Consider the following 17,989-nt stretch of genomic DNA (forward strand, 5'->3'; position numbering starts at 1 on the left):
CCCTAAAGTACAGGGGTTTGAAGAAGGGCAATAAAATGAGTAGGAGAAAGCTTCGCTTATGAAGCTACTGCGAGGACCAAGACTTTAGTTCCTTAGGAAGGAAAAGACAAATATTGAGTCTTTATAAAACTGAGTGCTGTGAAGCAAGTAGGCAAGTAGAGAACTCTTGTTCTGTCTTGTAGTACAAGAATAGAGGGACAAGTTACTGAAGCTGAATTTTGAGTTACATTTATCATAAGAATCATTACACTCCATGCTCAGAATTTGAGCTGATGCAGAGATGAGGGAGGAGCTTGAAGGGGCAGGCTGTCATCATGGCTGCATCTCCTAACAGCCTTTTTGCTTTCTGCAGCAATGTCTGGTAGTGGCTGGTGTCAGAGGGCATTAAAAAGGACACAACAGTGTTGTCTCTTTTTATGTAACCTCGATGCTGAAGGGCTTGCATCAGGGGCTCAACACAGTGTCACAAACTTATGTTGACATTTCCCCCCAAGAATAACCTGCCATGAGTTCAACAGTGGAACTGGGGTATTTTCTAGTCCGAACTATGTAGTTATGTTTATATTAAAAGAGAAAGAAAGTAGTAGGCAACTTCTAGGGGGGCACTGGCAGAGTGATTTAGTAGGGCCTTTTCTATAACTTAAGGAGTGGGGACACAGCAGAAGTATGCATTTAAAAATAGCATTACAGACACTGCACACAAAAATTATGTCACAGGATTTTTCTATTCTAGTTATTTTTTTTTTCTATTCTAGTCTGAGTTATATTTATTTCAAAAGACATAATTTGACATAGTTCAAAGGCCTGGAATGCAAAACTGGTACTTGAAAAGTGGACAATTATTCAACAACTAAATGCACATAAAAGACTTCACAGAAAATAGCTCCTATAATTTTAAAATTAAAACTAATAAGAAAATAAATCTAAGGCTAACACAGGTCACGAGTTTGTTCACTTTTAGGTATAGCAGTAATAAATTTCAAACAATATACAATTACAAGTATCTAGAAAGATCCTAATAGAAGCAGGTGTCCTATTTTTGTTCCTTTAATCTGAGGTGCTGTATTACAAGCTGTACACTACTAATGCTGGGCACACTTGCAATGAATGAGCAAGCTGCCACTTCACAGAATCTGAAACCCATTTGGACAGCTGTTGGTAACCTCCACAGCTGTTGGTTAGGCTTGCCATGTGCCCAGCTCAAGGTACCAGCCCACTCAGGACCCTGGGGCAGGAGGCAGCAGAGGGAGGCTCTGAGCACTCTGCCAGCTGCTTCTTTTCACTGCTCAGCCTCCTGAGGGGCAGCGCTTGTCTCAGGCAGTTTGAAATCTTAAGTGTTGCTGCCCGTGCCAGGGTGATGGTCAGCACCCAAAAGTTAGTGCCGAAAGGCAGGATCTCTGAGATGGAGATGGGGTGGTGGGAGGGTGTACCTCCTGTAGCTGAGAAAGATAAGGGCCATAGCACGTTGGACTTCATCCCAGACATGCTTTCAGTGCTGAAAATAAAGTTGTGAAGAGTTCCCAAATGGTAACAGCTGTGGCTATGTTGAATCCCAGCACTACATGCCAAGAAACCAGCGTGCATAGCTGTGCTGCACAGGACATCCTGTTTTACCACAATCCTGTCTTATAGCTGTGTCTTGATGGAGCTGTTCCCTAAAACAGGGATGGCAGCCAAGTGGTAGATGTACCTGTAAGCTCTCTCTTCCCAGTGATCTGCAAGCACAAACCTTTAGAAAGGCCATGAAATGGCTGTTGCATCAGTGATGTCTGTAATTAAGGCACACTGATGTAGGTATGTAGCAGCTGTGGTGTAGATAAGCTTTGTGCTTTTATACTTGGTGCTGTTAGTTGGCCTCTGTATTATTGAACATAGTGGAAGTGAATTCCTCCCTGGTTCTACCTTTTTTCTTGGTGTGCGTGTATATAGCTGTAGTAGCTATAGGCAGGCACATGCTAAGAAAGGGCACCAAGGAGTGCTGTGTCCTATTAACTGGCTAGGAGACTAGTATTTCTGTACTTTTTCATTTTGGACCTGAAGCTTTTCCAAGTATTCTTTTGAGCTGAAATAGCCTGTTCCTGATCCACTCACAAATTATCCTTTAATTAAAAAAGTGAACAAAGCAAAAGCCAGCCTTTGAGCTATTAAAACAGATTTTCCCCCTTGTGGTCTAACCAAGTGATCCCTTTGCCAACACAAACATCCGTGACAAGGAGTGTGAAGCTGAGCTGGGGCCCCTTCTTGTTATGTCTGCTCAGGAGAAGCACCCATTAATTTGAAAATGAAGATTATAAAAAACTGGGAACGTGCTTGTGGTAGGCTAATGTATTTGTTCCTCCCCCCAAGAGCCTCTGTACATGCTCAAAGAGCAGGTGATGGATGTCTCAAGGCCTCCTCACAGCCCTCTGAGATGTACACCTAGGCAGTGGGGGAAGGTGAAGGGCACTGCGGTGCTGCCCCTCCCCCGCTGTGACCCTCCCAGCGAGGGGCAGTGGGAGGCCTCAGGGCGGTTGGGGGCCTCAGGGCGGTTGGGGGCCTCGGGGCGGTTGGGGGCCTCGGGGCAGTTGGCGGCCTCGGGGAGGTTGGCGGCCGCAGGGCGGTTGGGGGCCGCAGGGCAGTTGGGGGCCTCAGGGAGGTTGCTCCCGGGCAGGGCCCTTCCAGGCTCCATCGCCTCGCAAAGCGGGGTGTGGGTTGGCACTGGGCAGCAGCGATGAGGGCACTGCTGGGGTTGCTGGTGCTGCTGGGGCTGGCGGGGTGCCCCGCTGCCCCAGGGAACCTGTCCGGGGAGCTGCGCATCACGGCCTCCTGGGTGACGGTGCACAGCAGCTGAGCCCCCGGGCTGACACCAACCCCCGGGCCGTCTCCTACTGGCTGGAGGTGGAGGGGCGGCCGTGGGTGCTGCACCTGCAGCCCCGGCAAGGCCTGGTCTCCCACCCTTTCACCTTGGTCACCTACGGCAAGGACAGGGCCCACTGGGAGGAGCACCCCTTCGTGCAGGACAACTGCTTCTACCAGGGCGAGGTGCAGGGGAGCCCTGGCTCCCTGGTGGCCCTCAGCACCTGCGGCAGGGGCCTCCACTGCATGCTCTGGGTGGAGGATGGCACCTACGAGATCGAACCTGTCCCTGATGATCCAGCCTTCCGGCACATCCTCTACCGCATGGAGGAAGCCAACAACCCTGTGGGCCCCACCTGTGGGCTGACCCCAGAGGAGCTGCAGCACCAAGAGGCTTTGCTGCCCTGGTTCAAGGCCCCCTGGGCAGAGGAGGAGGAGGAGATGCTGAAGGACTGGTGGACGCACGTCAGTTATGTGAAGATAGTAGTGGTCGTGGACAACGTGCAGTTTGTGAAGTCGGGCAGGAATGAATCTGAAGTCTTGAGGCAAGTCATAGAAGTCATCAACACTGGGGGCTCTCTGTACGAACAGCTTTCTGTTTGGCTGTTTCTTGTGGAATTGGAGATCTGGACCAAAAGCAACCTTATAAACATTACAAACTGTCAACAAGGCACTTGACAACTTTAACAGATGGCGGAAGTCAGACCTGTCTCCGTGGATGCCCCATGATACTGCTCACTTATTTGCATTTCAGAGCTTTGGAAGAAGACTGGGATTGGCGTTTCTGGGGTCCATATGTGATAACCAGTGGTCATCAGCAGTTGCTTCCTTCACTGATAGGAAGTTGTCCTCATTTATTACCACATTTGTCCACGAGCTGGGCCATATTCTTGGGATGCACCACGATGAACCAGGCTGTAAATGCAGACAGAAGAAATGCATTATGTACAAAAGTGATGTCGACACTGATGCATTCAGTGACTGCAGTTACAAAGACTACTTTGACCTGCTTGGGTGTGCCGCTGGCTGCATTCATCAGCCACCAGCACCTGGCACTTTCTACACCATGAAGCATGAATACTGTGGGAATAAGATAGTAGAAAGCGGAGAGCAATGTGACTGTGGTTCAGAATCAAACTGCAGAAATGATCCTTGTTGTCACCCAAACTGTGTGTTTATGCAGGTTCAGTCTGTGCTTCTGGAAAATGCTGCAAGACCTGTCAGCTCCTTCCAGCAGGAACACTCTGCAGAGCAAGTACTGGTGACTGTGACCTGCCAGAGTATTGCAATGGGACTTCCCCTCAGTGCCCACCAGACGTGTACATACAAGATGGAACCCCTTGCAAAGATGGTGCTTATTGCTATCGAGGAAAATGTTCTTCCCACAGTAAACAGTGCCAGCATCTCTTTGGCAAACAAGCCAGGGCTGCTCCTTTAGATTGCTTCAAAGCAGTGAATACTCAAGGTGACCGGTTTGGGAGTTGTGGTATTCATAACAATATCCATTTTACAAAATGCAGTATTGAGAATATCTTATGTGGTAGGATGCAGTGTGAAAACATAGACAAATTGCCGTTCTTGCAGAACCACGTAACACTAGTCCAAACCCCTGTTGGAGATAAAAGGCGTTGGGGTCTTGACTATCACGTAAGGATGCCAATAGCTGATGTGGGGGCTGTGGAAGATGGCACGCCATGTGGTAGTGATAAGCTTTGTATCAACAGGACATGTACCAGCATATCACTGCTGAACTACGACTGTAACATGACAGTGTGTCACGACAGAGGAGTGTGTAACAATTGTAAGAACTCTCACTGCAGGTATGGCTGGGCTCCTCCATATTGTGAAAGTGAAGGACTTGGAGGGAGCGTTGACAGTGGGCCCCCTCCAGCCAGGGAGATTTTTCAGAGAGCAAAACCAGGATTAACAGTATTTAGCCGACTTTTTCTCTGTATCCTTGGGGTAACCCTTGCCATATGTTATAAACGGGAAATAGTGGGATGGCTTATGAGGAAAAAGGCCCAATTCCACAGAAGAAGATAGCAGTTGTTTCAAATAGTGGAAATGCCAAGCAGTTCCTGAAGGAGAATATCTGCTGGTGAGTCAAAATCCACCACAAAGCACTTCCTGAAGACCAACAAGCAGTAGCTTTGGATGCTCCTGGGGAAATCTCCCTTGAGCAGAGCCAGCTGACAACTCATCAAAATAATTCAACACATTCTGAATAGTTCTAATCTCATGTAACATCGTTAAATGCAGAGTAAATGTTATCTTTGTATATTTGAAGTTAATAAATGCAGGCAGTAAGGCGTGCTCTTTTTTTTTTTTGCACCGTGAGGTCTTAAACTGAACTAGTTAGGCAAACTGTAGGTATAGCTTTTATGCTTCATATCAACAGTTTACAAATGTAAACTTCTTAAAACAGGTGTAAATAAATGATTTGCTCCAATTTACTCCTTCATCTAATGCTTTCTCCAGTTGTGAACATCTTGTTTCTGTCATTAATTAACAACCAAAGAGAAAAAAATTGCTCTTGCAGTCTTCATTTAATTCACATCTGTGACACACAGACAGGCAAGAAATGGGTATTGCAGTGAGATGCAGGTGTCTGTGGCATAAGCCCTTCCAACTGTTTCCAGAGAGCAGCCCTGCAGGAAGGAGGTAGACCATACGGAATGGGGTCTTCATTTTGTGAGACAGCAGAGAATTATTATCCAGATCATGCCAGTAGGCATTACATTTCTGAACCATCAGTCAAGAGTGTAGTGACAGCAAACCTGAGATTTCACAAGAACAAGTTGTCTTTCTTTTCTGGAAACTTTGCAGTGCTTTGACTGCTGGCTGCTTCTGAGAAGTGCTGTGTATTTTATTGTCACTGAGAGGAGCCGTCTGTGAGGTTGCACAAGGTAACTGGATTTCTAAAATATTTTGGAACTATTCTGCAAGTCTCCCCCACTCAGAATTCCTGCGATATTTGATAGATGTGTTTTACCTAACTATCTCAGGGGTTTTATCTTGGTTTTCTATGTGGTTGCTTCTTAAGCTATTACCGAATGCGTCCTTGCAGCTCTATGGAGTGCCACACAGAAGCACTGTATGTTTGAATTTTTTAACAGGAGATAAAATATGTCAAACTTATGAAAAAATATGAGGGATGTGGAAATACCATTCAATAAGTTTTATTTTTATTATTTATATTATAGAAGTGACTAGATATTTCAACCAGATCAGCAGAAGGAGGAGTCTGTAGTCCAGATTTACAGTGAAAACTTTATTTTAAAGGACTGGTGTTTCTGGATTAAAGGCTATAATGCACTTGTCTGCTACCAAAAGAATTATTTGTATTTGGAAAGCAAAGACCCATTTTCAACAAACTTTCTATAAAGGCAGGATAAGTACTCCACCACTTGCAATATTTGGGAAGGAAGATGTTGGTGACTCTGCACATGGTGATGGTAAACTCTTGCTGCCTCCCAAGCATGACATTTATGTTTTTAGAATACACATTTTTCCTGTGTGTTTTTTTCTAATTATTGTATTCTGCATCCAAAAAGGGCTGATTACATTATGACTGGATGTGAAATACAAAGGATGTGGTTACAGTTCTTCATGGCTTTTTGTCTAAAGCAAATGGGTCCTTAAATCGTTATCTATATTTGTCTGGGTAAATGAGGTAACACATTGTTTGTTCAGCAGGCTACACTTATTGTCCTGATGCAACATGGATGGTTTTGATTAGATGAAGAAAACTTAGTCCCGCATTTATGTCAAAAGACAACTGCCCCTTGACTGACTCCCCAAATTTATTCCTTATAAGCAGAGACTTTTTTTGGCTGGGGGAAGAGGGTTTTCTTTCCTCAGAGAAATAACAATCTTAATTCAGATGTGAAAAGCAAGGGATATGTGACAAACAAGGGGGATGTGGCTTAGGTGAAAGATGGAGATAAGAAGTAAGACAAGCACTACACCCAGCACCTTCCAACTAGCTATGCACAACTGGTAAGTATGGGCAGACTTTTTTATTTCACTTTTTAAATACATAAACATCAGTGGCAGAACTCTCAGGCTGCCACCTTGATGGCCTGCTGTTGTTGATTGATATATTCGTATATATCTGATTGCTGAGTATAGATCTATGTTGAGACCAGAGAAACAGTAAGAGAGTCAGAGTGTTCTTATTTACAGACCTGCATACTGAAGAGACAGAGGTGTAAATTAAAGCACAATGTAGGCTAGAAAGCTTACTTGCAAATGCAGTTTTGGAAGAGACAACGCAATAAAATGCTGTAGTTTCAATTTTTCTCTATGCTTAAAGATTGATCTAAAAACCCATGACTGTTAATTGGGAGGAGGTTTTCAGCAAGTTTGGACAGCATTATTTCTGTACACTTTTCTTCTGTTTCTGCTTAGGCCATATGAGCAAGACAAACATGCATCCCAACAAACCCAGTGTATGTTTTATAAAATGTGTGAGCTCCCTCACAAGGGTTTTCTCTGTGAAAATATTGTTGTTTCTGATTTCACCATAGCAACGAATAACTTGATACTTGCGGTGGTTTGTTAGGAATGTCCCGCTACTCTGTTGTGGTATGAAGGTGCAAGTCTAAGTTCAGTCCTAATCTTTCCAGTTTCCCTCCCTTGTTTTTCTCCTAGTTTTAATTGCCTTTTTTAATGTTTTAAATGGATGCGAGAACTTGCCTAATGTATAAGTCATTTGAACATGGAAGAGGCAGCCTGCAAATGCTGCTGCTCCATCTCCCAAGAGATGTGGGTCAGTCTAGTATGTGAAATGGTGCTGGAATGAAGTGTCTGACTATGAAGACATATGAAGTGGTCTGTGCCAGTGCAGCAAGGTATTAAGTCTTAGGTAGCTGTTAACATGTGGCAGGCCAGTAGTGGTGGGTGAAGCCTGGAGCTGCCTAGGAGTAAGTTACAACAATGATTTGCCCATGTTTCTTGTTTGAAATCTCTTCCTGGCTAAACAAGACTTTAAAAAAAAAGCTCTTAATATTGCAGTTATCTCAGATCAAGATAAAATTGTTTTTGTTCTAAGCCAAGACTGTCACCTCTAAAATACATTAGAACTGCTGCTAAGGAACAATACGTATCTTCAAGGAGTTTGCCAAGTACTGTATGAGCAGAACCCGAGTTTGGAGGAAAAATATTTGATGGCCATTGTGCAAGTTTTGCTTTCCAATATTCTTAATCACTGGTAAAAAACAAGTATAGATATCCAAGACAACATAACTGGGAACTGGACTGAAACAGGTATGAAACTGAATGCTGTGCTTAATGGTTTAAGAAGTCCTGCTGTGACAGAAAAGTCATGGTTTTGCTCACCATTGCAGGTGTCATGGGGCCTTTAATGCCTGTCTCCCACCTCTGAGGCAGGTGTTCTAGCACTCAGTTTAGCACTGAGCATTAATGTTGTAGCATTAAGGCATGTGGCACACTCTTCCTCTAATCCAGAGATCCAGCATCCAGGCTGCCTCTCCCTATTGAATTCAGGAATGCAAAAGTGCAGATAATCTTGGAATGAATGCAGTCAAAAATATTTGTTGTCTGTACTGCAATACCAAACAAACAAATTGGTAGTGTTACACTGAAGACCAGAGCACCTGGTCCTCATTTTCATCAGAAAAGTTCCTTCAGTGTGTAGATGTGTCTGTCCTAATAGTGCCAAGCAGTTAGGTGGTTAAATTGCACCAGGGCCTGTTCATTGTTCCCTGTTGTCATTGTCTGTATTTCAGCACTTGTAGCATGTGCTGAAATAGATAAGGATAAAGTTTAATAAGGAAATAAATAGGGATAAATTTTTCCTTGTGATCTTTTTCCCAGTCATCTATTGGTTTAAGAACTCCCTGAGGTACAGGAGTCCCAGGTTCAAGCGGCTCTTCTGTTAGATGGAAAGTTGAACTACTTTGCCTCTTATTGCTAGGTATTTATTTGTTCTATAGTTTTGAGGGAATTTCCCAAATCCTCAAACTGAACACCTTCTACAGCACATGGTTAAGTATTTATCGTTCCCAATGGTGCCAGTCAGCACAGCAGTTCTATGTGCTATTTGTGGTTATGAATCTAAGGCTCCCACTGTGTTGCGTTGCAAGATAACAAGGAGTTGGCATGGATGCTGCCTGTGCTACCTGGGCTTTTGCTTCTGCCCATCACTGTCTCATCTGCTTTTCAGTTTGCTGTGTGTCTCCCAGTTAAAAGGGCTGGGAGCAGGTCACACATCTCTCATTTCTCTCTTACACCCACCCTAGCAAACTATCACCTAGTCCCTAACCTTCGTGAGAAACCCATCTCCAGCTTGGGGAGCAAAGCGGGGCCAGGCAAAGATGCCGTGTAGGGGCAGGGGAAGGTGCCTGGGGGCAGGAGGACGCTGGGCCGTGCACCCCTGTCAGGCTGCGGGGGCTCCCCTGGGCCGAGGGCTCCCCTGGGCGCAGTCCGCTCCCGGCTCTGCGGCGAGGGCCCATCACAGGAGGCATTGGGGGCCCGGGGGGACAAGCCCCGCTCCGCAGACCGCCGCAGCTCCCAGGCCCTCAGCCCGAGGGATGTGCCGCTCTCCGGCCGCGGTGTGAAGGCCGGTTGCCCGCGGCGAGCCGGGGGCCCTGGCTGGCAGCCGGGAGCGGACTACAACTCCCAGCGCTCCGCGGCGCGGCCCTCCGGCGGCGGCGGCCGAGGAAACGAAAGCGGCTGCCCCGGGAGCCGACTTCACCTTCGGCCGCAGCATGAACGGCAGCGTGGCGAGCGGGGCCTTTTCCGAGGAGGTCATCAGCCTCACCCGCAGACCCTCAGGTAAGGCGGGGGCGGCTGCCCCTCGCCGGGCCCCCGGCGCTTCCCGGGCCGGGGCAGCCGCGCCGAGGCCTGCACAGCCCCCGGCGGGGCGGGGAGGCCGGAGCGGGAGCGCGGGGGTGGTGGTGAGGGCTGGCGGGGGGGCCTGAGTGGGCACTGGGGTGGCGGCAGGAGGGTCCCGGCGGTGAGGACGGTGAGCGCAGTGCGCGGGCACTGGGGCGGCACCCCTGAGGTTCCCGGCCCCAACGGCCTCTCCTGCCCCGGCGTGCCCGTGGAGATCGCCCGTGGCGGACACACTGCTGCGGGAAGAGCCCGTGACCCGTGAGGGAGAGCTGTCTGGGTCAGGCTCTGTCTGCTGCGAGAGCAGCGGCCAGGAGCGCTGGCTGCGGCTGGTGTCTGGCGTGAAACAGCACAGACCTGGTTTTCCTGGGAGTTGCCGTCCGCGGGCAGCTCTTGTTGCTTTCTAGTGAGGTGGCAGGCGCTCAGCACTCAGACGTGTTGGATACCCAAAATTTGTGTGTGTGGGGGGGGGCGGTAAGAAAAATCTTAGTCAAAGGGACCTGCTGGAGAGTAGGAAGGCCCTACAGAGGGATCTGGACAGGTTAGATAGATGGGCCGAGACCGACGGCATGAGGTTCAACAAGAACAAGTGCCAGGCCTGACACTTCGGCCACAACAACCCCCTGCAGCGCTACAGGCTGGGGCAAGAGTGGTTAGAAAGTGGCCCGGCAGAAAGAGACCTGGGGGTGCTGATCGACAGCCGGCTAAACATGAGCCAGCAGTGTGCCCAGGTGGCCAAGAAGGCCAATGGCATCCTGGCCTCTATTAAGAATAGTGTAGCCAGCCGGTCTAGGGAAGTGATCGTGATCGTCAGGGCAATGGCTGGACTGATGATCCCAGAGGTCTCTTCCAACCTGATTGATTCTGTGATTCTGTGTGACCGTACCCCATACTGTCAGCTTCGAGAGGGCTTCGGGGAGGTGAGTGAGAGGAGCACTGGCTGGAAGGGAGAGGGAACAGGGCAGTCTGTGGGGCATTGTTTTGGCTTTACTTTTCCAGTCACAGCAGTGAGTGCTCTCCTAGAAGCCTGCAGACGCCTGTCCGCCCTCATATTTTTACAGGATTTATGATGCCATTCAAATTGCACTTTCAGAAGTGCAGCAAGTTGGCACCAAAGGTACGGCTCTGGAGCAAAATCCTGGCTCCAAAGAACCACAGGCTCCCGGGAGGTTTTGGAGCTAGAGCTGTACTTTGGTGTATGAGCCCTTCTCTTTAATTAAAACGAGCATGAAAGAAAACCTGGCAGCTCTTCTGACTGCACAACTGCTGTGTGCGGCTGCTGGCTGGCCTTGGCTCCGCAGGCTCTCCAGGGACCTGCAGCACCCGCATCGTTGTCGTATGTGCCATTTTCCTTTCTCCAGGGTGAAGGTAGTTCCCATGCGGGGCTGGGGCTGGTCCTGGCCCCCATGCCAGTGATTGCAACTCAAACGGTGAGCCCAGCAGGCAGCCCTCTGCTTCCCCCGCTCACCGGAGTGGCCACTGGTCTGAAAGCTGCGTAGCCCTGCACAGCCACAAGCTCAACCTAATGAAGCCATGCTTGTCTGTGAAAATTATTTGCTAAATGAAGCCAGTTCTGATGGGAAAGCTGTTTCCATACATTTGGGATCCTAATTTTGAGGGAGGTGGAAGGGGATGTTGAAGGGCAGAGTTGAGAGGTCTTGAACGTGGCCACAGCAATTTAAATCTGATTACCACGAGAAGCATTTGTCGTGTCATTAAGATGGGCTGTGTATTTTAAGAGTTAGGTTTCTAACTATGTCACTTGATTTGAAGGTCCTACAGCCCCTTACTACCTTGATGCATTTACCATGTGAAATATTACTCATTTCTGTGGAAGGAATACAATGCTGTTCTCTGAAAAGCACAGTGTAATCCCGTAGTCTCTCAAATTGGAGTTTTGACTGCAACTTTTAAAAATAGGTCTGATGCTAAACATCTCTGGCAAAAGTTTGCTGAGGAGTTGAATGTATTCACAGCGGCAGAACAGTGTGTGTATGTGTCTTCTCTTTTTCAAATTTCCTTCTGAAGTACTAGGCTGAAATTAGGAAGAAAAATCTGGTTTTATGGAAAACTAAATAACTTGGTCAGCTCAATTTGCAATATTATTCAATCTGTCTTTTCCTAATCCCACCAATCATGATTTTTTTTATGTCTTTTTGAGGGACTTTTTACATTTTGGGCGGGGGGTAAATGAGGCATAGGGAGCTCTGCAGCCCCAGGGACTATCAGAAGTGTAGCCCAGAGTCTGCTTTTAAAGCTCTGCCATTCCACTTCTGGTCCCTTATAGATAAGGGATTTAGTGCCATGTGCTCTCTTCTTCCCCTTGCTCCTTTTCTCCCAATTGTTCTGTGTCTCTTTGTATGGCCACATGAGCTGGAAGGGGAGAATAGCAGAGAGCTCAAGGAATGCCAGGGAAGATATTTTTAGCCAGAGTGGAAGTTTAAGTGCTTGAAAGGAAAGACAAAGTGAAAAAGCCCTGTGAATACTTTACTTGGTCTAGCATGAACTGCTGCCTCTTTTTGTCACGAAGATCTGCTCCTATCTCATGTTGCCTCTGCTGATGAAAGCTGTGATTTTTGATTACTTTTCTGATTGTGGGTGAAAACTTGCAAAATGTATACTTTTTATATATATATATATATATATATATTTGGGGTTTTTTATATATGTGAGAGAGAATCAGTGTACTCTGAAACCGATTCCTTCTTTCTGGCTTTTTAATAAATGTTGATTAAACCTTATACTTTCTGTAGTATTGATTCCCCCCATTCCTAGGTTATTGGCTTCATGGAAAATAATTTTTAGGTTTGTGGATTTTTTCTTTTTTCAATTCCCATCAAAGGGTGTGTTATTGTGCACAACGTCCCTTCTTGGAATAGATATTAATCTAGCTGAAATGTGTTTCTTCAATCTGCCGCTGCTTCCATTTTCTTCCACGTTTATCTGAAGCTGCCAGGAAGGGGAAGGGAAAAAAAAAAAGGTGTGGCAAGATTGCTGTTAATATTTCTTTACTTCCCAGCTGTAGATGCACACTTAAAATAGCATGACTCATCTTGTATATCCTTTGATCTCCTATGACTGATTTAAAATGTTGCTTCCCAGCAGGCACAAGATGGTTTTAGTTTCATTTGCAACTCTCCTCAAAGTTTCTAGTCCCAACTTTGAGAGAAAGTAAGAAAGAAAGAGAAAATAAATCAGCTTGGCTGAACGTGGGGAGAATTTGCCTTCATCTGTTCTTGACAATAGGTTTTGGATGGCTGGTTTATGTCAGGAAAAAAAGTTTGGTTTTTTCCTCCATTTACTTTGATTGTACGTTTGGTGTTTTTTAATTTTCTTTTCCCTTGACTTTTCTTTCTTTTTTCATTGCAAGCCTCTTCTTAGGGAATCTTTCTCATCCCTTGTCACGTATTATTATTTACAGAGAAACTTAGCTGCATGTGCACTGAGGAATGTGCTCTTGTAACCTGTCGTTTTCCAGATTTTGAATTCAGTTTGTTCTTCTGGATTTTGATGAAATAAGAAGTCTTAATCTTTAACTGCACTTTAACCCAGCAGCTGGTTCCAGCTAGAGATCTGTCATCGAGGCTTACTTTAAAGAACAATACGAAACATAACAAAAATGTGGACATAAGTTCTGTTTAATGTATGTGTATTCCTTTTTGCTTTGCTTTAAATCTGAGAACTTTATTTCCTGTCATGTTTTGAATTCCTAAAACAGAATGAAGTGATTACATACAATTTGAAGTAGTTGCATCTAAGCTAATCTTATTCTTGAGGGCGAAGGACACCAGTTCCAGCTCCTTAGATGTGGAAGGGGAGCCTTCTGAGCTCTAGGTGCCCACAAGCTGGTAGCACAGCTCCTCTTCCCTGTTTCCTCATCTGTAGACAGGGTCTAATGCTCCCTGCTTTTCGCAGCTCTGTTTCTCAGCTTGTGAAATGCTTGTCAGGCATGATTTCTTGTGGGTTGAAGGTAATGATTTACTATAGCCTCCTGTGAAATGCAGAATGCTTTCCTTTCCTTTCATGCTGTGCTGAAGAGGCATATTCATGCTGAAGAGGCATATTCCTGCTGAGGGCTGAATCAGCATCTCGGAAACGATGGCATGTCCCTCAGTATTCCCCAACACCCACCTGAAGATGGCTCATGGATGCTTTATGGAATGAAGCATCTGGGCCCTCAGGCATTCAGAATCTCTCCTCTGCTTTCAAGACAAGTTTCATGACAATAACTTTTCTAGACAGTGATGGTTGGAAAGGATGATCCAGATATGTGTGCTGTGAGTTTCAGTATTGTGGAGAAAACAGGACAACATGAGAGGGTGCAGTCCCCAACAACAGCAGTAATGTCTGAAGCTTTGAGCTTTTTCTTATCAGCTTTCTCTTTGGCTTACCTTAGGGCTGGGCTTCAACATTGTTGGTGGGACAGATCAGCAGTACATTTCCAATGACAGCAGCATCTATGTCAGCCGGATCAAAAAGGATGGGGCAGCTTACCTTGATGGCCGATTACAAGAAGGAGATAAAATTTTAGCGGTAAGCCCTTTCTTCTGTTGCCCTGTGTGTTCCTGCAGTGCTGTGATTAGTGATGTGATGTGAGATGCCGGTTTGCCATCGCAGTGCACAGAGAGGAAGGATGTGATGAATGCAATTAGATGATGCTGAGGAGCCTCCATGGAAGGAGCTATCTTGCGGGTCTGGGGACAGCTTTGAGCGCCAGGGAGATGGGTGCCTCTACACATGGGCACATCTCTTCTGCCTTCTTGACTTATCTCAGAAGCACTCCTTGGTGCTGTGTTTGTATTTCCTCTGTGTCTTGCTCCCTAAGGTTTTAGAATCCATCAGACCTTCTCTTGCCCACAATGGATCGTCATTTACAGATGTGTAAATAAAAGAATCAGTCTCCCACCTCTAAGTTTCTATTTTTTGACTGGTAGTCAGTGATTACTGGTCCTTGTGCTCAAGGGGATTTTTAGGCTATATAACTTCTAGGCCATAAAACCATTCATTGCAGCTCATCAGCAATAATACAGACTGCTTCTTCTTTTAGAAGAATGTTTTAAAGTGACTGAGGTTCAGTCCCGCTGATTCTTCAGACGGTTGGCAATCATACAAGACAATATGCATTACAAAGTGATGAGTGAAGAAGTAGGCTCTCCCAGTGTGATACATGATCTTTTAATATTCCTTAATTTTATTTGATACTTGCTTATTATGTTTCACATGTGATCTTTTTAGCCTCTGTAGAGTGCCTTGCACTAACTGGAGCCTATTATTGATCCAGAAAATGATATTAAGTTAAACAGAGAATATTATCCTATCTTTTCTTGACAGTTTAATATTTATGTACTTGTGTTTGGGGAGTCTAAGTATCAAGAGAAGGGAGACAGTGGATGTGATTTCAAGGGGACACAATTAGGGGTAATGGGGATGAAAAAGAAAAATTAGGATGAATATAATTAGCTAGTGAATGAAATCAAGTAGGTTATAAAAACTTCTGCCATGAGATATTATTTTAAATTAAGAAAAATCCTATCACTTTGAAATGGATGCCAATATGTATGTAAGTCATCTTTGTTTTGTTTTGTTACATCAATGTGCTTTTAAATGTATGTTTACAACACTCAAACAGGTTTCAAAGGTACGCCAGTAGAGGGAACAGTGTGGGAAAGAGACTCATAATAATAATTTTGCTGTAGCTGCTCTTTTATTTTCATTAGCTGTCAGGATTACACCTTTGATTTGTTTCCAGTAAAGCAACAGCATAAGAAACTGCTATTGATACAACTGTCATCTTATATTCTGATTTTGCTTCTGGGTAGTTTTTTTCAGTACCTCTGTGTTTTGTCTTGCAGTTTCTCATGTTATATCTCAACATATAAAAATACATCTTTAATATGAACAGATGAATATGGATCTTGCTGATGATACTATCATACCCCAAACGCAGAATTTTGTGAAAGAGGAAGATTTTTATCTCCTATCCTTCCAATGTTAGCCTGCATCATTAAAAATTTGCTTTTTGGCCTTCAGCAACTGGTTCTGCTTTTCCTTTTTTGCTAGGTCAATGGCAGAGACTTGAAGGATTTGCGGCACAAGGATGCTGTGGAACTGTTCAGGAATGCAGGCTGTGACGTGTCACTGAAAATTCAGCGCAGGGTATGTTTTACCTGTTTCTTAGGGTTATTTCTGGCTCAGTTTAGACTGGTTTCTATGATTGATAGCTCTGTATTTCATGAGGCAGAAAAATACCATGTCCAGGTGCTCAGTGTGAATTATGCATATAACGATCTTGTTTGAACTATGGCCTTCTCTAGTTGACCAGAGCTGTAATCATTGTGTGTTACTTGTTTGTAACAGTATCAGTGAAGAGGTGAGTTTGGAGAAGTCACCAGGTCTTTGTTTTGCTGGAGTACAGTGTGTTTTCTCACAGATCTCCTTTCTCAGAGGCAAAGGTTTGTCTGTGAAGACAGAATCTCGAGTTCTCCAGTTTTGTTTCAGAGGCCAAAAAATCTTACTGGAGACAAAACTCCCCTGTTGTTTCAGAGGTCACCACTCATGTTAGTGTCAAGATGTGTGTGCAGCCCACCACAAAGGAACAAATGTGGGCTGCTATAGTTTATACTGGCACCATTTTGGATATAGAAAGAGAGGAATCCTTAATCCACCGTTGTCATTTGAACATCCCTGGCTATCAATCACTGAAGTTGACAAAGGAAATACTGATCAGCCTGAAGCATGCTGGTAGGGAGAGGTGGGTTGAGGCCCCTTTTCTACTCCCTTAATAAAAGGAGTAAATCTTCTGGACCAGTGTACAGGGCAGGTAAGAAAAATAGAATTAGTGATGCCCTTTTTCTGGGAAAGACACCAGGAGATGGTGTGGTGGGAAGTGCATCAAGGGATGACTGGGTATGTGTATGTCATTGCTTCTGCTGTATGAGATCTACCCTGCTCCAGCTGTTATAGTCCTAGTTTGCAAAGTGGCAGAGAAACATGAGGATGCCTGGTAGTGACTGGGTACCCTGCAGAAAAGCTCAGTCCGTCCAAAGCCGTTCTAACCCTCCCATGTGTGGAGTGTACAGGTACCTGGGGAAACCATCTTGCATATCCTTACAGAACCACCTGGTCCTGACACAGAACTGGGGGCTCTCCTGTGACGGGCTCTGACACAAATACTTTTTTTTCCTTGTAGTTGCAGTCACAAAATGGCCCTGTGGGTCATCGAGGTGATGGAGAATCAGGTGGGCTACCTCTAGCAGCCGTTCTTGTGCCAGGCCTAGCACTTGCTGCGGCAGCAGTCTGGATCTTGCTGAGGTATCGACAGCGGATGTGAAGAGTTCACGTTTTGGATCTCACTGCATATTTTACACAGCTATGATGTAATTTAAAGATAGAGAATCAACGATCTTATCACAGACTGATGTCAAAAAGGATCATTGCCTATCATAAAGCTGCTGATGGTGTTCTTTATATATTGATTTTGTTGCAGGGTGGATGGAAGCAGAGAGGAAAAGAGGAAGGGAGATGACTGTGTTCATGTATAGAGTGGGATGGCTCTGTTTTTGACAAATCTGAGGAGGGTTTGCCATCCTCCTCTATTTTGCACCATGAACTTTCAACCATGCTCATCTATTCTGTATTTTAAGATGTGACTTTTGGTTAAAGGGGGTGGGGGTTGGGGTGGTTTTAAATCAAAAATATTTACTAGAGGTTTTGCCTTGTTTCTACTGAATTTTTATTGAAACTAATGATCCCTGTCTGAACCATGAATAAAGAGAAGCAATGTGGAGGGTATATTATTTTTTCCATTGAATTTTTGTTGGTTGTTGCTAAATAAATGCCTTAAGAGAAATGTATAAAATCTAATCTGTGGTTTCATAGGTAATATCATCAGCGTAGCTGCTGATTTAACAGTAATATGCAGTATTGGTGAGGTATTCTACCAGTTCTGTAAAGATAGAAGGTAGCCTGCTGCTAGGAAAAGACTTGGATTGTCAGAATGACTGCTCTTTCTTGGGTCAGAGTTGTAAGAGAAAGCTTTCCACAAAATGCTAGCATACCAGAGAGACAGGCAAACAGCTGAATCACAAGGATAAGACATGGCAAGACATTTGGGCATGCTGAAGCTGCAGGAAGAGTTTTTAAATTAATAATGAAGCAATAGTCCCTCCATCCATCAAGTGGGTTGAAGTCTGCATCTCTGAGGTTAAAAGTCTGTTTTGGGCGTTATTTTTTTGCACAGGGAGTACTTTAAAGTTTCCTGTAGCAGCTAACTTGCTTTCTGCGGTCAGAAAATCTTATG

At 45.2% G+C, this 17,989-nt stretch overlaps 2 protein-coding genes across 2 annotated transcripts; both read left to right on the top strand.

Annotated features, from left to right (window-relative positions):
* Nucleotides 1–2,710: 2,710 nt before the first annotated feature.
* On the top strand, nt 2,711–4,894 carry LOC137661735 (disintegrin and metalloproteinase domain-containing protein 20-like). The gene is given in 5 exon segments (XM_068397360.1): nt 2,711–2,816; nt 2,819–3,491; nt 3,493–4,010; nt 4,013–4,848; nt 4,850–4,894. Coding segments are annotated over 5 exon segments (2,178 nt in total).
* A 4,584-nt stretch (nt 4,895–9,478) lies between these two features.
* Nucleotides 9,479–17,553, top strand: SYNJ2BP (synaptojanin 2 binding protein). Its single transcript, XM_068397878.1, has 4 exons — nt 9,479–9,633; nt 14,087–14,223; nt 15,751–15,846; nt 16,880–17,553. Exons 1-4 carry the CDS (start codon nt 9,567–9,569, stop codon nt 17,018–17,020), a joined length of 441 nt encoding a protein of 146 aa, XP_068253979.1. The 5' UTR covers nt 9,479–9,566; the 3' UTR covers nt 17,021–17,553.
* The last annotated feature ends 436 nt before the right edge of the window (nt 17,554–17,989 follow it).

This window comes from Nyctibius grandis, chromosome 4 (genome assembly GCF_013368605.1).
Source record: "Nyctibius grandis isolate bNycGra1 chromosome 4, bNycGra1.pri, whole genome shotgun sequence".
In the NCBI taxonomy this organism is placed as follows: Eukaryota; Metazoa; Chordata; class Aves; order Nyctibiiformes; family Nyctibiidae; genus Nyctibius; species Nyctibius grandis.